General features: G+C 39.3%; 1 protein-coding gene across 1 annotated transcript in view; it reads left to right on the top strand.

The window, feature by feature from the left end:
• LOC126455935 (glutamate receptor ionotropic, kainate glr-3-like) overlaps positions 1-22,302 on the top strand; it is a 69,593-nt gene extending 47,291 nt beyond the window's left edge. The window contains exons 6-7 of the mRNA XM_050091694.1: positions 7,388-7,614; positions 22,045-22,302. Coding sequence (XP_049947651.1) covers positions 7,388-7,614; positions 22,045-22,302 — 485 coding nt within the window. The remainder of the gene's footprint in view (positions 1-7,387; positions 7,615-22,044) is intronic.
• Positions 22,303-23,348: the final 1,046 nt, after the last annotated feature.

The following is a 23,348-nucleotide window of genomic DNA, read 5'->3' as shown; positions in this document are numbered from 1 at the left end:
GGAGAAAGAAAACTGGCGTTCTACAGATCGGAGTGTGGAATGTGAGATCCTTTAATTGGGCAGGTAGGTTAGAAAACTTAAAAAGGGAAATGGATAAGTTAAAGTTCGATATAGTGGGAATTAGTGAAGTTCGGTGGCAGGAGGAACAAGACCTCTGGTCAGGTGAATACAGGGTTATAAATACAAAATCAAATATCGGTAATGCAGGAGTAGGTTTAATAACACTGGTCAACACTCATTTTCTTGCCAAGGATATTTGAGTGGCTTTAGGATGGGTTAGTGGTGCTGAGGACGAATATAGCAACCATTTATGCAGTGTGGCTCTAGTTTTTGAGATAATGCATGATTTATTCAAAAAATTAGAAAAAATTGCTAATACTGAACTCGAGCGCTACAAACTACAATGAAAAAAGAAAATAATCTTTATAAATAGCTTCTATGAAAACCTGATAGGCATTTGTCCACGAATAAAACATAATTGAAAAGTTTCTCTATAAGTATATCATTTTCCGTCCATGACGAACCGCTTCCTGCACGCTTTCCTTTTATAGGTCTCTTCAGAACAGTCACGTTGCAGATTCCAGCAATAATCTGCCATCATATGCCTGTCCCATCTTCATTTATATCTTTCCTCTATTCCTTTCATATCTTGATGGAACCGCTCTCCTTGTTCCTCACTGAAATCACCTAGATTACGAGGAAATCGATCCAGGTGGCTGTGAAGGAAGTGCAATTTTATGCTCATGTTAGCTTCTAAGTTTTGAAAGTTAGTGAGCATGTTTTTGACCAGTTCCTCGTAATTGGGAGCTTTATGATTGCCCAAAAAACATTTTACAACAGCGACAAAACTGTTCCAGGCCGATGCTTCAGTGACAGTCATGACACTTGTAAAATTGGTATCGTTGATGAGCCTGCGAATTTGAGGACCATCAAATATTCCTGCCTTAAGTTTTTCACTACTGAGTCCAGGGAACGTATTGCAGATGTATGTGAAGCAATTACCATTTCTGTCTAAAGCTTTGGTGAATTGCTTCATTAGTCCTAACTTAATATGTAATGGTGGAAGAACAATCTTGTCCCTACTAACCAGAGGTTCATTAATGATGTTTGCTTCACCAACAGCCATATGTTCCCTTGGAGGCCATGTTTTCTGCTTCCAATGTTCGTGCTTTGCCCTACTATCCCACATGCAGATAAAACATGGGTGCTTTGTGTATACACTTTGTTGTCCAAGCAAGAAGTTCACCATTTTCAAATCAACACAAATCAACCACTGGTGCTGCATATACTGAATTTTCTGCAGAACCATCTTGATGTTAGCATATGCTTCACAAAGTTTTGTTGAGTGGGCAATTGGAATAGATGCGTAACGATTGCCATTGTGTAGGAGAACACATTTTAAACTTCTAGTGGAACTGTCTATGAAGAGACGCCAGTCCTCTGGTCTATATTCCGGCAGCCCCAATTCAAGTAAAAGTCCAGGTATATTGCTGCAATACACTATAACCTCTTCTTGGTTGAAGTATGGAAGAAGGTTTTCTTCTCTCGTCCGGTAAGCTGTTATTTTAACACTTGGATGAAGACAGTTCTTTTCCTTAAGCCTGGATGCTAAGAGTTCTGATGCTTGCTTTGAAAGATTGAGTTCTCGTATCAAGTAACTGAGCTCCTTCTGGTCGAACTGCTGGGGTTGTGTCTCACGTCCTTCGTATTCCGAACCACTACTTGTACATTCCTCGCCGTGCACATCGTCATCTGATGATGTTAGCGTGGGTAATGTTGTGAAGGTTGGTACAGGAACATCGTCGCTGTGCACCACCGGTCTTCTTGCTGACTCCAAATCGGGGTATTCCCACTTTCGTTTTTTGAGCCTATTAAAACCTTTCACATTAACAATGCAAAAATAGCAGTCATCTGTATGGTTCTTCTGCTCTCGCCATACCATAGGCACTCCGAAGTTTAAGCTTTTCCTTTTTCGTTTTGTCCACTGCCGTAAGCACTCCACACAGCATTTACAAACTTTATGGGGTGCCCACGCCTTGTCTTGATCTCCAAGTTTAATTCCGAAATATGCCAGATACGCTTCCTTCACAAAAGGAGTGATATTCTTCCTGTTCTTTTGAAGAACGTATTCACCACAAATGTAGCAGAACTCATCTGGATGGTTCACGCAAAGACAGCGTGAAGAACTCATGTTTTCCTAAAACAAAATTGCACAAATACTACATATTATGCAGAACTTTCTTGTATTTTCATGTCAATCACATCCAACAAACATCATTAATTGTTTTGTGTGAAATGAATACTCACCTCTTATTTGCTACGTCACGATGAAAAGGTTCTATCTCCTTGAAGCTGCACTGCACATGTGTGTGACTTTCGACCATCGCCATTTTTCTTGTTTACACTGAATGCTACCTATCGGCTGTTGCGGGGATTACCTCGGCCAACAAATGAATGTCGAGTACCGCCGAATTCAAATCTGCACAACCCTCAATATCTTCAACACACGCACCGCACAACAGGACTGAACACATGCTGACAGTGTGATGTTTGCATGATGTAATCCTCAACCACACAGATGCACTCCCTGAGCACAATTGTTTAATAAAGATAGTACAATATCACTAATTAAACAACAGGTAGCAAATACATTACACCATATATGGACCCTGCAGTCGATATTATCCACATGAAACTCTCATTTCCACAAATAACCTATATCTCAAAAACCAGAGCCAATTTGGAAAAAGTACAAATATACTGGGAATGAGTATCATAACAATATCCCATTTTCGTTCAAACTTCCCTGGCAACGAAAAAAAAATTATTTTGTAGAGTTGTGTAATGAATAGGAAAATAGGAGTGCAGGGAAGCTACCACAAACAACATAGTGAACGCATTGTTGTGGCCAAGATAGATACGAAGCCCACACCTACCACAGTAATACAAATTTATATGCCAACTAGCTCCGCAGATGACGAAGAGATTGATGAAATGTATGATGAGATAAAAGAAATTATTCAGATAGTGAAGGGAGGCGAAAATCTGATAGTCATGGGTGACTGGAATTCGATAGTAGGAAAAGGGAGAGAAGGAAACGTAGTAGGTGAATATGGATTGGGGGGAAGAAATGAAAGATGAAGCCGCCTGGAAGAATTTTGCACAGAGCATAACTTAATCACAGCTAACACTTGGTTCAAGAATCATGAAAGGCGGTAGTATAAATGGAAGAAGCCTAGAGGTACTAGAAGGTATCAGATAGATTATATAATTTTAAGACAGAGATTCAGGAACCAGGTTTTAAATTGTAAGACATTCCCAGGGGTGGATGTGGTCTCTGACCACAATCTATTGGTTATGAGCTGTGGATTAAAACTGAAGAAACTGCAAAAAGGTGGGAATATGAGGAGATTGGACCTGGATAAACTGACTAAACCAGATGTTGTAGAGAGCTTCAGGGAAAGCATTTGGGAACGATTGACAAGAATGGGGTAAAGAAATGCAGTAGAAGAAGAATGGGTAGCTTTGAGAGACGAAATAGTGAAGGTAGCAGAGGATCAAGTAGGTAAAAAGACAAGGGCTAATAGAAATCATTGGGTAACAGAAGAGATATTGAATTTAATTGAGGAAAGGAGAAAATATAAAAATGCAGTAAATGAAGCAGGCAAAAAGGATTACAAGCGTCTCAAAAATGAGATCGACAGGATGTGTAAAATGGCTAAGCAGGGATGGCTACAGGACAAATGTAAGGATGTAGAGGCTTATCTCACCAGGGGTAAGATAGATACTGCCTACAGGAAAATTAAAGAGACCTTTGGAGCAAAGAGAACCACTTGCATGAATATCAAGAGCTCAGGTGGAAACCCAGTTCTAACCAAGGAAGGGAAAGCAGAAAAGTGGAAGGAGTATACAGGGTGAGTCACTTAACGTTACCGCTGGATATATTTCGTAAACCACATCAAATACTGACGAACCGATTCCACAGACCGAACGTGAGGAGAGGGGATAGTGTAGTTGGTTAATACAAACCATAAAGAAATCCACGGAAGTATGTTTTTTAACACAAACCTACGTTTTTTAAATGGAACCCCGTTAGTTTTGTTAGCACATCTGATCATATAAACAAATAAGTAATCAGTGCCGTTTGTTGCATTGTAAAATGTTAATTACATCCGGAGATATTGTAACCTAAAGTTGACGCTTGAGTACCACTCCTCCGCTGTTCGATCGTGTGTATCGGAGAGCACCGAATTACGTAGGGATCCAAAGGGAACGGTGATGGACCTTAGGTACAGAAGACACTGGAACAGCACATTACGTCCACATGCTAACACCTTTATTGGTTTTTTTCACTGACGCACATATACATTACCATGAGGGGCGAGGTACACGTACACACGTAGTTTCCGTTTTCAATTACGGAGTGGAATAGAGTGTGTCCCGACATGTCAGGCCAATAGATGTTCAATGTGATGGCCATCATTTGCTGCACACGATTGCAATCTCTGGCGTAGTGAATGTCGTACACGCCGCAGTACATCTGGTGTAATGTCGCCGCAGGCTGCTACAATACGTTGTTTCATATCCTCTGGGGTTGTAGGCACATCACGGTACACATTCTCCTTTAACGTACCCCACAGAAAGAAGTCCAGAGGTGTAAGATCAGGAGAACGGGCTGGCCAATTTATGCGTCCTCCACGTCCTATGAAACGCCCGTCGAACATCCTGTCAAGGGTCAACCTAGTGTTCATTGCGGAATGTGCAGGTGCACCATCATGCTGATACCACATACGTCGGCGCGTTTCCAGTGGGACATTTTCGAGCAACGTTGGCAGATCATTCTGTAGAAACGCGATGTATGTTGCAGCTGTTTGGGCCCCTGCAATGAAGTGTTTGTTACAACACGCAACTGAACGTCGGAGGTTTCAAGCGTCAACTTTAGGTTACAATATCTCCGGATGTAATTAACATTTTACAATGCAACAAACGGCACTGATTATGTATTGGTTTATATGTTCAGATGTGCTAACAAAACTAACGTGGGCCGGCCGCGGTGGTCTCGCGGTTCTAGGCGCGCAGTCCGGAACCGCGCGACTGCTACGGTCGCAGGTTCGAATCCTGCCTCGGGCATGGATGTGTGTGTGATGTCCTTAGGTTAGTTAGGTTTAAGTAGTTCTAAGTTCTAGGGGACTGATGACCATAGATGTTCAGTCCCATAGTGCTCAGAGCCATTTGAGCCAAAACTAACGTGGTTCCATTTAAAAAACGTAGGTTTGTGTTAAAAAACATACTTCCGTGCATTTTTGTATGGTTTGTATTAAACAATTACACTAGCCCCTCTCCTCACGTTCGGTCTGTGGAATCGGTTCGTCAGTATTTGATGTGGTTTACGAAATATATCCAGCGGTAGCGTTAGGTGATTCACCCTGTATAGAGGGTCTATAGAAGGGCGATATACTTGAGGAGAATATTATGGAAATGGAAGAGGATGTAGATGAAGATGAAAGGGGAGATATGATACTGCGTGAAGAGTTAGACAGAGCACTGAAAGACCTGAGTCGAAACAAGGCCCCGGGAGTAGACAATATTCCATTAGAACTTCTGACAGCCTTGGGAGAGCCATGCCTAACAAAACTCTACGATCTGATGAGCAAGATGTATGAGACAGGCGAAAAGCCTCAGACTTCAAGAAGAATATAATAATTCCAATCCCAAAGAAAACAGGTTTTGAAAGATGTGAAAATTACCGAACTATCAGTTTAATAAGCCATGGCTGCAAAATACTAACACGAATTCTTAACAGACGATTGGATAAAATGGTAGAAGCCGACCTCGGGGAAGATCAGTTTAGATTCCGTAGGAATGTTGGAACACGTCAGGCAATACTGACCCCACGACTTATATCAGAAAATCGATTAAGGAAAATCAAACCCACGTTTCTAGCACTTGTAGATTTAGAGAAAGCTTTTAACAATGTTGACTGGAATACTCTCTTTCAAATTCTGAAGGTGGCAGGGGTAAAATACAGGGAGCGAAAGTCTATTTACAGTTTGTACAGAAACCAGATGGCAGTTATAAGAGTCGAGGGGCATGAGAGGGAAATAGTGGTTGGGATGGGAGTGTTATTCAATCTGTATATTGAGCAAGCAGTAAAGGGAACAGAAGAAGAATTCGGAATAGGAATTGAAATACATGGAGAAGAAATAAAAACTTTGAGGTTCGCCGATGACATTATAATTCTGTCAGTGACAGCAAAGGACCTTGAAGAGCAGCTGAACGGATTGGACAGTGTCTTGACAGTAGGATATAAGATGAACATAAAAAAAAGCAAAACGAGAAAAATGGAATGTAGTCGAATTAAATCGGGTGATGCTGCGGGAATTGGATTAGGAAATGAGACGCTTAAAGTAGTAAAGGAGTTTTCTATTTGGGGAGCAAAATAACTGATTATGTCGAAGTAGAGAGGATATAAAATGTAGACTGGCAATGGCAAGGAAAGCGTTTTTGAGGAAGAGAAATTTGTTAACATCCGGTATAGATTTAAGTGTCACGAAGTCGTTTCTTAAAGTAATTGTATGGACTGTAGCCATATATGGAAGTGAAACATAGACGATAAATAGTTTAGACAAGAAGAGAATAGAAGCTTTCGAAATGTGGTGCTACATAAGACTGCTGAAGATTAGTTGGGTAGATCACATAACTAATGAGGAGGTATTGAATAGAATTGGAGAGAAGAGAAATTTGTGGCACAACTTAACTAGAAGAAGGGATCGGTTGGTAGGGCATATTCTGAGGCATCAAGGGATCACCAATTTAGTATTGGAGGACAGCGTGGAGGGTAAGAATCGTAGAGCGAGACCAAGAGATGAATGCACTAAGCAGATTCAGAAGGATGTAGGTTGCAGTAAGTACTGGGAGATGAAGAAGCTAGCAGAGGATAGAGTAGCATGGAGAGCTGCATCAAACCAGTCTCAGTAATAAAGACAACAACAACAACAACAACAACCAGTTAATTACGTGAATTCCGACAAAAAGTTTCTCCACAATGAATCACACACCAGTAGGGTACAGAAATGCCTGACACAGTCTAATTGACGAGAGAATTGCGCAATGACTGCTTCGATCTCTCAGTTCATCTTTAGTATACAGAATGGACCAAGCAGGAGCTATATTTTTGGGAGTCTCACATGAAACACGAATTGCTTCCCATGCATGAACCTATCATACCCATTTGATCTTAGCTATCATAATTTTGTCCTAAATTAACACAGTAATATGATTACTCGTAAACTATAACAATGAACAGGAAGCCTCACGTCCTAGCATATCTTCTTAAAACATTTCATGCTTGCCTTCACACTGCTTATGATTGTCAATGGGGTGACAGGTTGTGGCGGTGGTAGTGACACGAAGTGGCGTGACAGCGTGCGGACTTCTCTGTTGGTGGCGTCGATGTCTGCGATGGTGGTTTACACTGCCTATTGCGGCACCCTCACCGCCTCCCTGGCCACCCACCGGCTGAAGATGCCCTTCACAGACCTGCAGGGCCTACTGAGGGATGGATCCTACAAACTGCTGCTGACATACGCCTCTGGAGAGATGGCCCTTTTCGCTGTCAGTATGGTCCCAATATATATGCTTGTCATTCATTTTTGTGTGGGCTATGATACACTAATTTGTCAAAACTGGAGCACCAATAAGAAGAAATTTGCCTGGAAAGAACTTTGTAGCACGAATCATATACATGGCAATAAACATATAATTATAATGACATAAATGAAAATGACTGGAATACTCTCTTAGAAATTCTGAAGGTAACAGGAATAAATATAGGTAGCAATGAGATTCCTAAAATTTATGCAGCAGTTAGAATGCAGTTATAAGAGTCTAATGAGATGAAAGGGGAAAAGGAGAAGGTGTAGCGGAGAAGGGAGTAAGACAAGGCTGTTGCCAATCTGCCATGTTAGTCAACCTGAACGCTGAACAAGCGCTGAAGGAAACCAAGGAAGGACATGGAAAGGGCATTAGCGTTTAGGGATAAGAAATAAGTCATTGTTGTTTATCGATGATATTGTAAAGTACTTGGAAGATCAGTTGAGAAGAGAGATTGGTATCATACAAAGGGGTTATAAGATGAACATTAACAAAAGTAATACTATGGTAATTGAATGTAATCGAATGAAATTAGGTGATGATAACGAATTTGATTAGTAAATGAGAGTCTTAAAGTAGTAGATGAATTTGGTTATTTATACAACAAAAAAACTGATGATAGCCAATGCACTGGGATCACATAGTACAGACTGTTAATATGAAGAAAAGTGTTTCTGAAAAAGAGAAATTTACTATCAGGGAACATAAATATTAGATATTTGGAAGTCTATTTAGAAATTATTTGAGTAGAATGCGAATTTGGAGGACAGGAGTGTTCGTTTATGGTAAATTGTGTTGTGGTGAGTTACCGATATATTACAGGATGAAATATGAAATATGAATTTCATGTTAAAGGTAAAAGCATCACAACTGTATAACGCAATCCCTCTAACGGATTTAAGGCAAAAGCTAGACAAACAATAAAAAAATTTAATGCAATATTGATAGATTGAGAAAATAATTATTATGAATTCCAAAACCCCACCCCTACACACAAATTCACAGAGAATTACAATCTATTCAATAATCTATTACACTGACAGCCCTACTTGTTTTCTCAGTAACAAACTGAATATGCTGCTGATCAAATTATATTTACATTTTAGAAAACTGTAGGACATTCGTTCACACTATGAAAGACATAAAAATTCCCCAGGAAGAAAAGTTTGTTTGATATAAGCAACCTATACACAAACATACCAGTAGCAGAAACAACAGAAATTATAAAGAGGAGCCTGATACACTATGGGAAGGTACCTACCATTGAGTCACACTAAATAATAAACTTATTAGAAATGATTCCACTAGAAAATTGTTTTAAATGCGAAAATAAAATTTACAAGTAAACTTATGTAGTAGCAGTGGACAACTAAATTGCCAGCGCAACTGTAGATATATGTATTAATACACTAGAAAAGAAACTATTCAGTTCGAATTTGCACCTTTTAAACACAGTTATTTACTGTCATAAATATGTAGATGGTAGAAGGTGATGACAATGACATCAACAATTAAACAGCTGGCATCCTCAAATTAAATTTACAATGGAATTAGAACAAAAAAGGTCAATGAAGTTTCCTAATATAACGATAAGTTGTAATAACAACTACCACAGCTGTGAAAGATATAGGAAACTCATCACAACAGACATTGTCATAAATGAACAATCCTGTCATCCAAATTCTCATGAATAATAAGCATTGCTGGAGAAAACTGTCAAACAAATATAAGTGCTATATAAATGCTATTATAAACGTGGCTGATAGCATGAGAAGGTAATCAAAAAGATATTCAAGGATGCAATATGTAATATTTGGTACTTCAAAACCCTGAGACGCAAAACAAGTAAGCATAAATATATATGTAAGCCATAAATTCTAAATTGTACTACAGATGTAAGCAACATACTTTTATCGGACATTTTTACGAAAGAAATTGTATCATCATTGCAGGATTACTTGAAAATGCCGAAACGAACTCGTTATGATAGACATATAGCGAAGTAATAAAGTGTCAATTAAAGAAACAGTATAAAATTGGAACAATTTATGTAATATGTCGTTCTTCCGATAGTCAAATGCAACACAAAACCTAAAAAAAATTGCTGTGTCTATCTCTTCTTCTCCTATTACAAAGCAGTTTCCTCATGCAACGTCTGAGCTGCGAGAGTTGTCTCAAACAAGCGAAATTCTCTTACATTTATCTATTAAAACTATAAGCCAACTTCATCCCAGGTATCGAATGCAAGTTGTTAAGATACTAATAAATCGGATGAACAAACTACGGAAATTTTTGGGCGCTATCTGTCTATTCTAGAGAAAAATTCAAAATCAGCAGTGCTCTTGCGGACAAACCTTGAAACACTCATTATTCACATGATAGTTGGACTCGTATGTTGGCGGCAAAAAAGCCGTTCTACGCATGCGAATGATCACTCCATAGATATTCCTACTCTATGTTTATTTCACAGAATGCAGCATAGCAGATGCTGCCTCTTTCTGGAATATTGAAAGTGCTGTTCTACGATCTTTGAAACGATGACCAGTACAGCAAGCTTAGAGCAGAAAAGTTTTTATGATCTAAGGACGACTCTCTGAGTGCACCATTGCTTGACTAATCTTCAAAATTTACTCTTTCATTCGAGCTACCTCATGGCGTTGTAGAATTTAGCAATCTCAGATAAGAAACTACGTCAGTGGATTCTTTTCAGAAGGAATTATTCAACTGCACAAATTGTAAAATTTTGCGGTATTAGCAACCATGGACACAATTTCCTTCCTGTAATTCTAATTGAGAACTTTACACAGCTTTCACTCATATTTGTAGTTACTTAAGCCAGTTTGAATACTTGATTTTTCTTCTGAACAATCTCAAAATTATACCATTCTTTTTGTCAATAATTACGTGTCAATTTTCTTTAAGTGGATCTCGACGTCATGTGGGCGCAAGAAATGGATTTTTTTATTTAATAAAATTTTGTGATTCTTTCTGGTTCTAAAAATGTATAGTTTATATATAATATCCAATCATTTTCGTGTTTAAGTGCCTTTCTAAATCAGTTACGGCACGTGAATGACAAGTTGTCGCACTAATGTCAGACACGAAACATTGCCTACAATGTTCAGTTATTCACTTTTGGCGCCGCTGTTTCCATAGCAACTCGTTTGTTTAATATCCTTAAAGAACATGTCGATTGTACTATGAACAGTGATTTTATTAGATATTGACTCTCATTAGTCCTCTGTGAGATTATAAAGTTGACCTTTTAATCAAATACACAATACACCACATTCCCAGGAACACACATTTTTAGGGACCCTTTATTCAGCGATGTACATAACGAAGATCAAGGAGAAAACAAACTATCATACATATATCACATCAAAGAGTAAAATATGAATGTTCCCAACACCCCTACAAGTTCTCGAAATGTCAATTCGTGAACTCTGAAAGTCCCACAGCTTGACAGCACCACTGATGTTTACCTTTAGGCAGCGCCTTTGTCAAAAAATCAGCTTGCTGCTTATCGGTATTTACAGGTTTCACACTGAATTTTCCTGTTTTAATTAATTCACGAATATAGTGGTGCCTCACGTCAATGTGTTTTGTTCGAGCGTGATGCAAACCACTGTGACTCAGTGCAATGGCACCTCTATTGTCACAGCATGCACTTACTGGTTTTTCACTATGCGTAAAACACAATTCACAATTCACGAAGCAATCCTTGAAGATATACCGCTTCTAGCGCTGCTGCCGATTGAGCCATATACTGAGCTTCTGTAGTTGATAGAGCGACGGTTTTTTGTCGGTTTGAAGTCCAGGAAACTGCTGTCCCAGCTAACTTGAAGATATAGCCGGCCGTTGATAGCCGCTGATGAAGGTCTGATGCATAATCGGCACCACAGAAACCTTCAATTTCAGTCGTTCCACTTTTTCGGAAAGTTAGTCCTACATTGACTGTGCCTTTAATGTATCGCATAATTCGTTTGACCGCTTCCCAGTGGATTTTCCTATAATTAGAATTGAATCTGCTTAGAACCCCCACAGCATATGCAATGTCCGGTCTTGTGCTTTGAGCTAAATACAGTAGTGATGCTACGGCTTGCTGATAAGGAATGCGATGTAACACAAGGTTTTCCTCATCTGTCAATTTATTTTCACATTTTTGCAGCTTTGAACCTGGTTCAAATGGATATGCAACCGGACTACAATCTTCCATACCAAATTTCCTGAATATTTTTGCTGCATATTTGCTTTGATCAATACTAATCGTCCCTTGTTTCCTGTTTCGTTTTATTCTCGTGCCAAGACACCAACTAAATTCACCAAGCTCTCTCATCTTAAATTGATTCATTAATCCTTTCTTCAATTCTTTCTTCCACCTATTATTTCTATTAGAGAAAATGATCAAGTCGTCTACATAAACGGCTATAATGAGTTTGTTTTGTTTCTCAATTCTTAAGTAAATTCAAGAATCATATTCTGACTTCTTTAGGTTCATTTTATGTAATGTCACATCTAATTTCGTATTCCAGTCGCGTGACATCTGTTTTAGACCATAAATTGCCTTCTTCAGCTTACAAACCTCCATCTCCTCCCCCTTCTTCACGTAGCCTTCACGTTGACGAATGTAAACTCCTTCATCGAGATCACCATATAGGAATGCAGTTTGAACATCCATGTGTTCAATGTCAATATCAAATTCAGCTGATAAAGCTAACAGGATGCGAGGTGAAGAATGACGAACAACAGGCGAGAACGTTTCATCAAAGTCTATTCCTGGTATTTGGGAATAACCTTTCGCTACAAAACGAGCCTTATAACGTTCAATTTCACCATTTGACGTTTCTTTCACCTTGAACACCCATTTCTAATTAATTACCTTCCTACCTGGTGGTAAATCAGCCAAAATCCATGTTTCATTTTCAAGTAAAGATTTATATTCAATATCTAAGGCTTCCTTCCATTTTTCACAGTCATCTCAATTCATTGTTTCTTCACACGAATTTTCTTCAGAAATGCAAGCAAGACAAGCAAAATCACCATTAAAATATTTAGGAGGAGGAGGAGGAGGTTAGTGTTTAACGTCTCGTCGACAACGAGGTCATTAGAGACGGAGCGCAAGCTCGGGTTAGGGAAGGATGGGAAAGGAAATCTGCCGTGCTTTTCAAAATATTTAGTCTTTAGTTTTCTTTCACGTGATGATTTTCTTAATTCTGGTTGCATTTCTGGCTGCGCAACTTCCGTATGACTATGTACGTTGCTATTTACTGTTTTCTCGGCGTCACTTTGTGCTAATTCAAGATAAACTGCATTTCTGTCAACTTCAGCAGGTTGTGTCAGTTCAGTTGCCTCTTCAATGATGTTAGGTGCTGGCGCTAGTTGACGACTGTCCATACGATTACTGTTTGGAATACTGTTTCTACAAGTGCACTTTGAGTTTTCGATGAATTGCACATCACGGGCTTTCACAATCGTCTTTGGTGAATTTGGATCAATCAGGCGATATGCTTTAGATCCACAAGTGCACTTTGAGTTTTCGATGAATTGCACATCACGGGCTTTCACAATCGTCTTTGGTGAATTTGCATCAATCAGACGATATGCTTTAGAATCATCGCAATATCCAACAAAGATAAGTTCCTTAGATTTGTCTTGTAATTTAGTCCTTTTTTCTTTTGGTATATGTACAAATACCACTCCGCAATTCCTCAGGAGTGACATTCTTAACAGCTTTTGTTGAAGATCAATTCTTCAAATAAATATCTGTGTTTACAGCTTCAGCCAAAATGTTCTACTTAGACCTGCATCTGTTAACATTGATCTTGCTTTTTCAGTGATTGTCCGATTTAAGCGATCTGCAACACCATTCTGTTCTGGCGAGTAAGGAGTTGTTGTTTCATGTTGAATTCCATTAGTCTTTAAAAATAACTTCATGGGCCGATAGACGAACTCTTTTCCACTGTCTGTTCGAAGTATTTTGATTTTTCGACCAGTTTCATTTTCTACTCGTGCTTTGAATTCGATGAATGTGTCACAGACTTCTGTTGTTGATTTTAGCATACAACCAAAATATTTTCTTGACAGATCATCCGTAAAAGTGAGAAGATATCGTGAGCCTGCTCACGAAGCCAAGCTCATTGGTACACAAACATCAGAACGCACAATGTCAAGTAGAACTTTTGCTCTTCTACTTGATGTTTTAGGAAAAGGTTGTCGAGACTGTTTACAATTTATGCAGGGAATACACGGATCTAAAGTGAAGTTCGTCCAGTTCAGTCCATCAGCAATTTTTTCTTTTAATAAATGCATGCTTACACGATTCAAATGTCCCAATCTTCGATGCCAAAATTCATAACTGTCAATTTCTACAACATTTGCGTAATGATGCACTTCATGTAATCGATACATACCATTTACTTGAGTTGCAGTTGCAACTGGTGTTCCAGAAACAATTACATCACTTTTATTGCATACACCGCACGGCACATTGTCAAACAATATACACAATCCACGTCTTGTCATCTGACTAACCGACAGTAGGTTGTAGGCAAGGCTTGGAACATACGCACCATCATTAGCAGTTATCTGTTTATTCTTGTCGTCACAAGTAACTCGAAGATGAACATCGCCTTCTCCAGTAGCCTGAAAATTAAGAAACTTCCTAGCGGATTAAAACTGTGTGCCGGACCGAGACTCGAACTCGGGACCTTTGCCTTTCGCGGGCAAGTGCTCTACCGACTGAGCTACCCAAGCAGGACTCACACCCCGTCCTCACAGCTTTACTTCTGCCTGTATCTCGTCTCCTACCTTCCAAACTTTACAGAAGCTCTCCTGCACACAGTTTTAATCTTCCAGGAAGTTTCATATCAGCGCACACTCCGCTGCAGAGTGAAAATCTCATTCTGGAAACATCCCCCAGGCTGTGGCTAAGCCATGTCTCCGCAATATCCTTTCTTTCAGGAGTGCTAGTTCTGCATGATCGCAGGAGAGCTTCTGTAAAGTTTGGAAGGTAGGAGACGAGATACTGCCAGAAGTAAAGCTGTGAGGACGGGGCGTCAGTCGTGCTTGGGTAGCTCAGTAGGTAGAGCACTTGCCTGCAAAAGGCAAAGGTCCCGAGTTCGAGTCTCGGTCCGTCATACAGTTTTAATCTGCCAGGAAGTTTCATATCAGCGCACACTCCTCTGCAGAGTGAAAATCTCATTCTGGAAGCCTGAAGATTGCTATTATCTGCTAGTGTCACTTTAGCAACTGTGGTCGATTGGAAAGTGTTGAACGAGTCTCTTTGATTCATCATATGTCGTGAACACCCGAAATCCACATATCAGCCATCACTATGATGCGAAGATGCAGTTAGAACCAATAACACAGTTTCGTTTTCAGTTCTCACTGCAACCGCAGAATTTGAACATTTATTTGGTTTCTTCTTTGTTCTACACTCATTCGCCTTGTGACCAGGTTTCTGACATTTATAACACTTAAAAGGCTTAATATTTCGCACATCACGTTGGATATTCGTCTTCTGGTGTTGGTGTCCTGCTTACTAGCTGCCAGCGCCGAATCTATGGTCTCATTTGTGGATGCAAACTGACGTTTCGTCGATTCTTGAATTAATCGCTGACTTATTAAATCACTAGTAATCTTGACACCCGAATTCTCAATTTCCATAATCAAGGGATAGAAATCTGCTGGAAGTCCACTTAGCATAATTGCAGCTACGAAATCATCGTCCATTTTCTTAGCAATGCTTCGAATTTGTTGAGCAAGTGACATAATTTTCGACAAATACGCCTCCATATTTTTCTCAGAAGCCAATCGTACATACATTAAGCGTTGTAACAGGTTAATATAACTAGATAAACTCTTATCTTCAAATGCAGATTGTAAATTTTGCCATGCTTTTTTAGCAGTCTTTGCTCCACGAAGTTTTGGATACACAGATGAATTTACAGATAAACTTAATTTCGATCATGCTTTCTGTACATTCTTCTCATCTTCGTCAGTGCTAGCAATTGTGTCCCATTGTCCCTCATGTTTCAGGTACATTTCCATCGTGAATTTCCAGTTGCTGTAGTTTGCCATACCGGTCAACTTTTCAAAATTAAACAGTGACTGTCCACCCAAAGCAATCTTGAATACGTTCAGATAGTTAAACAAATAAATCTTGAAAGTTTCTCTGTAAAAAAAATAAAAAAAATATAAAAATAAAAATAAAAGAAATACGATATCAACACGTTGAACACACGCGAAAATTATGTAACCTTGATTTATCAGATTATTTCTTCGGTATGGAAAGTTCACTAATCTCTCCTATTAGATATTGACTCTAATTAGTCCTCTGTGAGATTATAAAGTTAACCTTTTAATCAAATACCCAATACACCATATTGCCAGGAACACACATTTTTTGAGACCATTTATTCAGCGATGTACATAACGAAGATCAAGGAGAAAACATAAACTATCATACATATAACACATCAAAGAGTAAAATGTGAATGTTCCAAACAGATTTATTGTAATCGATCTTTCTGTCGACTCAAGTAGATTACTTGGGTTTCAACTTTTTGTGACTGTGTATTTCAACCATTTTTCATCGTTAGGTTCCAAAACGAAGAAATCTAATTGTAGTCGTACATTTTATGGTAATTTAGTAATAGCAAGCTTGAGAGGCACCCACATGCCTTGCTCATACTGTGGCATCAAGCAGTCAGGCCTGCAAGATGAGTGGTCTGCCAAGCGAGTGGATTCATTCTTATTTATCGAGTAACATGAACTCTAGTACTCACAATTAAGTTACAAGTTATCCTCCTATATGAATAATACGCAACGGAAACACGCATCTGACTATCAGTAATTTACAGAACTCCGACTGTTCACTACGCACTGGCAATACCAAATTTTCTTTCTTTTTTATTTAACGGCTTTTGTCAACACGTGGCCATCGCACTGAATATGAGTGGCGCACACCTTATAAATTCTGGATATCATGACAACATACAATTCGAAGGAAAAGGCCACCAATCTTTTTCTTTTCACTATCTTATTTATTCCGATAAATTCTATAACCTAAACACATAAATTCTATAACCTACAACAATAACACATGAGAAATTCCGCCCAGTGGGCATGGCTTTACATTGGTGATTCTCTACCTTATGGTCTCGTAATTATTTAACGCTACAGTGCACTTTCTGGATAGGATGGTGGATCTTTTATTATATCTCACACTTTGACTCTCACAATCATCATCACGAAACTTTCCTCCAGACCGAGCGGTACAAAAGGAACATGCACAACCCACTACCTCTGCAACTACCTAGCTACTCTCCCATGCAAACCACACATACCCAAATTACATGACATACACCACACTACAACATGGAATACAACACAGGGATTAGTCACAACATTATCACTTTCAGCTTTCCCACTTCAATTAATATTTATCCCAGTTTCACACGACACTGCCCCACTACGTAATTGTACTTTCCTACTATGAACTCTGGAGATATATGCACGTCTTTCTGTGCAATGCAAGCCAAGTGACGTTGCTGGATAGACGGCTGACTTACCTTGTTTCTCTCTCAGAGTATTATAGTTTGAATCAAACGTCACACGGAGACATATCTCGCAAAGTAATATTAAGAACATATTCATCACACACATGAGTCCTCAACTGATACCATGGACGAGTGCTTCTCTTTATCCTTTGTCTCATACACAGATTGAGACTCACACAGTACTCACCACGTGGAAGTACTCATCTCTAATTTCTAGTCCTGCACACGCCATTGCTTAAATATTTCAACTTATGGTACACACGCTATTTCGTAAATATTTCAACTTATTGTACACACGCTAGTAATTCAGCTTAACTTAAGCACACGGAAGTATTTCAACTTATTGCTACACGTGGTTTAATTGTGACCATTGGTCACTTCCGAAGATTACTATGATCCCATTAATATTACCTGACTGACATTTAATTCTCCCCACAAAAGTTCCTGAAATAGAGAAATTATTATTTCAAACTACTCTTAAATATTCCACATGCATACCATGTCTCCACTCTTTTGTCTTTACGGAGCACACCTAAGACAGGTCTTAACAACACAAGATCCAGCGGCAGAGTGCTGAAACATGGCCGTTCTTCAGGTCCTCTCGCACCTCTGCTGAAGTGGGGGAGCACCTTGCTACCGTATTGGTCAGCCACATTTCAGGCACTCAAAGCTCAGGTAAATTTCATCTCTTTGGTCCCACCAAAGGTGGCCAAAGGATCGTCTCAAAGATGATCATATATTCACATTCACTATCTGCGGTTAGCAAACGACCATACATTCATTCATATCACAGATCTCACCAAACTGGATGTAGGGATTTATTTGATGGGAGTGCACATGTGATCAATTAAATAAATAAATTGTCATTCTTTCCAACACTGGTATCCGGCTTCGCTGTATTAATTGAAATTGAGTTATTTTACAAAAAAATGTGTTGTTCTGACAAAAATAATGAAGTATGTCGTACCTATTTTCAATGTCGGGCGGTACTGTACCCTTTCAAGCTATCAGAATTGATTTCATCTGTTGCTAAATGTAAATACTGTAACAGTGAAATAGCCTTGAGATTCAGTGAAGACGTAGGTTAAGTAAGAGAAAAGGCCTATCCAGTAAAAAAGTCGTGGAATGTCAAGTGTGTGAAGTAGCGAAATGTACAATGACATCTCCTAAAACACGCACAATATGTAATGAAGTGAATATTCGCCTAGCTTATGCCATGAGGTGTATTGGGAATGGAAGGAAAGCAGTCCAGGTATTCTGCGCTATGATGAATCTCCCACTGCCAACTGCTTAATGTGAGAGGTATTATAAAAGTTTGCATAACGCCATAACAGAACTCAGTGAAGCATCTGTGCAAATAATAGCGAAAGAAACTATAGACATTTGTCAGTCTGCTGATATTGTTGCTGCATTGCACTGCTCCTGGCAGAAGCGAAGCCACACGTAACTGAAAGGAGTCATCACAGCTACCTCCGTAAATACAGGTAAGATGCTGGACCATGAATGTTCGACAAAAAATGGCAAAAGTTGTGCCAATAAGGTAAATGAACACAAACGTGACAAAAACTTTGAAGATTTCAGTGGTGGTAAGGAATTCAGGGTTGCAGCCTTATTTTTAGTAGTTCAGTTGCTATAAGTGATGTGTGATACATTCACTATCTTGGTGATGGTGATACTAAAGACTTCAATAGAGTTGTTGCTAAACTGTATGGTGAAACTGAAATTAAGGAAATGGAATGTATAGGACACATGAAGAAGAGAATGGGGACAAGTCTTAGGAAACTCTGTAAGGACATGACAGGAAAAATCTCTCTGATGGCGAAGCAGTTGGTGGACAAGGCAGATTCGCTAAATCAGAAATAGGAAACCTCACAAAATATTATGATCTAGCCATCAGGAGAAACAGCGAAAACGTCAGTAAGATGAGAAAAGGAATTTTGGGTTACTATGTTGGTGTGCATCCACAGCAAGGCCCCCACCCATATGAATCTGTTCACGGTGCATGTATAATAGATGTGAAGAAAATGGACATAATATTATAGCTCTTGCTTGCACAGCGAATCATGTTATTAAACAATGTATTAATTATTTTAAGCTGGAGCATGTCACATGTTTTTCAGTTATTAAATGAAAAAAATTTTTTGAAAAATGCATAGAACAACAGATTGCTCAATATTCATGGTTTACTGTTTCAGCAAGTTAATAATTAAAAGAACAAAATTTATTTTGCCTTTTGTTAGAAATAGCCTGGAAGTACAGTGTACATAAAATAAAAATTACGTGTAACTTAACGCATAAGATAAAAACGAATATTCAGTGCAATATGTATTCTACAGTATTTAAATTTTCTTCACATGGAGGTACAATATACTAATTATTTGGTTTCATTCCAGTATCTATTATAGTTTTTGAGTTATTACATTTCAAAATACTAGTAAAAACTACCGGTCATGATGTCCAGGTCCCTAAAACACGTCCCCAAAATGAGGTTATCTTCTGCAGCAGGGTCTAAATTATTTTATCTTTCATCACACGATATCTTTCTAATCCACATTGTTTTCTGTCCCATACACTCATTCAATGCTAACAGCAAATATGTTGGGCATTACTGCTTACATTAAAGTAAGCCTTTAAAACCAAATACCAAATTAGAACAAACCTTTAAATTTGGATAATATAAGCCGAAAAGAAAATATTATTAGGTTTTACACAAACTCAATTACAATGTGTGAGCTATTCGATCACCTGTCAGACGTTAAATATATTGGTACTTGTTCGAGCAATCCGCTTCTTCTCCTGAGGTGCCATATGCTAATATCACTCCCAATGCTTACTCCCCACAACAGACAGCCCTTATACCTGACCTCCTCTCCAGCAGACTGAATATTGCATATCATCTCTTCATTTTCTGCTTTAATGTCCACTGATTTTCTAAAATCTGAATGCTTTTACCCTCGCTAGGGGAGTGGAGGGGAAAACATAGATTAAAATCATACAGAATGTGCTATCTAAGTTACTTTCTGTAGATAACATACAGATAAGAAGAGATTAGCACAAGTTCTAAAGACATGGTATATGGTATTAAACCAGTCAAAAGACTTAAACTGGAATTAAGTTACCCTTTACAGTGATATGTGTATCTCCCTTGTTATAGTCAGTGGTATACGTACAACTAAGTGTGTTATTTGTTGTAGAATAAAAGATGTGCCCAAACGAAAAGAAGGTTACAGTTATATGTAAAAACTGTTAATAAGAGTGTTATAACTACAGTTCATGTGAAATAATTCAGCTATCAGTAATTGTCATTGACACTGATACACCGATCTCACAGCGTAGGAAGAGAGTAGATGGCTTTAGTGTAGAAACTCCTGGGTTGCTGACAGATCCAGTTTTCATTGGTGTCATGCACTTCCTGGTCACAGGTGGACCTCTGACGTCACAGAGATCGTTTAATGGTGCTGAAAATTTGTGAGTCAAACAGGGATATTTGGGGGCTGTAAGGAGGATGTTCCAAGACCACCCATCGAAATTTCTGAAGGAGCTCGAGGTCATTCTTGGTCACAAGTGGTCTAGCGTTGTGCTGCATTCGAGAGTTTTCCCTGCGCTTATTCGTGATGTCCTATCTTCATGATAGCCTATTTCAGCCTCGACAATGTGTTTCAGTGATCGGCATTACCTTTTGCACCCCTTATTCGTCGAAAAAGAAACTGAGCTTTATTTTTCCAGCCTTTGGAGCAGAGTGGCCATTTCTTGTACAAAAGGAGGCGGGATGTGGCACCCCATGTAGATTCATTTGGAGGTAGAGTTGAAGTGGCGACATAGTATTTTATGACATGCCACAATCTGAGTAATGAAATCCATCCCTGGCTCCGCGTATCTCAGCACATGGGTCAGTCAAACACCCACTCTCGCCGTCTTCTGATTTTCCGAAAGATTCTTGGTTTCCCACTGTGCACTACCTTTGTGATAATGAAGCATCTCGTGGTTTATGTGATACAGAGATCCTTTGCTTATGGACAGTTAACAGCTATACCACGTGTGGTAATCTAGCGATTCGTCCGTATGAATTCCTCCACAACTGAAATCATGGCACTGGTGGTGACAGCCTGTGCCAGCGCAAGGTATGGCATACCCTTGATATTTACACGTCCCGCCTTGTTCTCAGTACACCTCTTCCATTTTTTTTAAGATTTGTGGAGCATGTTGGATTCTGCAAAGAAATTAGATGATCGTCGTTTGTGGTCATGGCGGAGGGCGGGGGGGGGGGGGGGGGGTGGCAAGGGTCAGGGGGAAATCCATCATGCAAGGAACTGCCGAAACAATTCTCCGGAAATGAACATATTTCTTTGAAGTTGTTAACGCTGCTTGTGCACCTCCAATACCATACACGCAGTGTGTCGACACATTCATTGACTGGGATTACACAGAATGCCACTACAGCGGAGGACTTCTTTTCGACTGGGCATGCCTTTTATTATTGCTATCTTTGTCAGGCCTATGAAAGACCAATTTGTTGGTATAGAGATCAGTGGCCGGCCGCGGTGTCCGAGCGGTTCTAGGCGCTTCAGTCCGGAGTCACGCGGCTCCTACGGTCGCGGGTTCGAATCCCGCCTCAGGCATGGATATGTGTGATGTCCTTAGGTCAATTAGTTTTAAGTAGTTCTAAGTCTAGGGGACTGATGACCTCAGATGTTAAGTCCTATAGTGCTTAGAGCCATATGAACCATTTGAGAGAGACCAATAGTGACACCAATATTTTCTGAAACTATGAGTTAAATTTTTGAGTTCTACTTCCGATGATAAGATTCTTTAATTTATTTCAATACAGAATGCTAGTGACGCAGTTCTCTCGTCGGTATACGAGAAGCACGTCGAGAAAGAAAAGATTCCAGTACGCAACAAGGAATTGTTTGATAGACTATGCAGCTCGCATAAAAATGCAGCAATGATAACAGAAGTTATCTACAGAGGATACAAGAGGCTTGCAAAATGTCCTACAGTAAGCACTCAGGAGCACATAAATATTCAGACGGCTATCGCCCTCAGGAAAAGAAGCCCTTATCGGGAACTGATTAATTACCAGTAAGTATTTTTTTAACATGTTACAATCTATAAGTCACTTCATTTTCACATCATATTCAAATTTGGGTAACCATAGGCAGTGTGGGGAAGGTGTTACGTAAACAGTTGTATATTCGTTTAGTACTTTCTTTCCTCATTTTTGGATGTGATAATTTATGGTACAAGCTGTTACTAGCCTTATGAATTTCTCAATCATTTTATATGTTCTTTGCGTCTGTGCTATTAGATGATCAGGGGCTGATTGGGGGGCTATTACTTTTTAATGCTCTAAGGTACACTGTATACCTAGTTCTAAAATTCCTACGTGTTTGTCCCACATACACAAACTGATAGACATGAAAAATTACGATACTGCATGCATGCCATTCTATCATACTTTTTACAAACACAGGCACTGCAATACAGTATTTATCCGCCGATACCAGGCTAACGACTTTCCATTGAATGCCTCCCCTGTACGAGAATTACAGTAAGTGTTCGAGTGCAGGTTAATGACACATATACAATGAAATTTGAGCCTGGCCGTGAAGCGCGCATGGATAGCCGGAATGGTTAAGGCGACCGCTCGCGACAAGCGGGAAAATCTGGTGTCGAATCCCGCTCCAGAATAAATTTTCGGTGTCATCGTTACATTCTACAGTTGGAGGATTCCCGCATCCGCAGCTATGAATCGATTTCCTGTAATTACAAATTAATTTGCAGATACCATGCTGGCCATGTTTATTATTGTAAGTGGTTTGTCTACCAAGTCTGATCTGTATCACAGTATTAGTTCGGTATGGTACAGTATGTTGCACCCTTGTCTCTTCATTATGTTGTCCACCCTAGTTGTGACTGGTGCTGTGTGTCACTATGTGCCATTTTTTGATTACGGTCTACTGGATTATTGTGTGTTGTGTTGTATCTGTCTGTGTGCATGTTTCCTGGTTGTGTGTCGTCTGTTTCTGTATTTTGCTGTTTATTTTATCTTCTGTCTTTGCATGACCACATAGAAACACTAAACAGAATAAAGCAAATTCCACAGCATAATTTTTCGGAATGCGTACCTCA

Source organism: Schistocerca serialis, chromosome 2 (assembly GCF_023864345.2).
Source record: "Schistocerca serialis cubense isolate TAMUIC-IGC-003099 chromosome 2, iqSchSeri2.2, whole genome shotgun sequence".
NCBI lineage: Eukaryota > Metazoa > Arthropoda > Insecta > Orthoptera > Acrididae > Schistocerca > Schistocerca serialis.
Note: the sequence above shows the minus strand (reverse complement) of the source record. Positions and strands in the feature narration are given on the sequence as shown.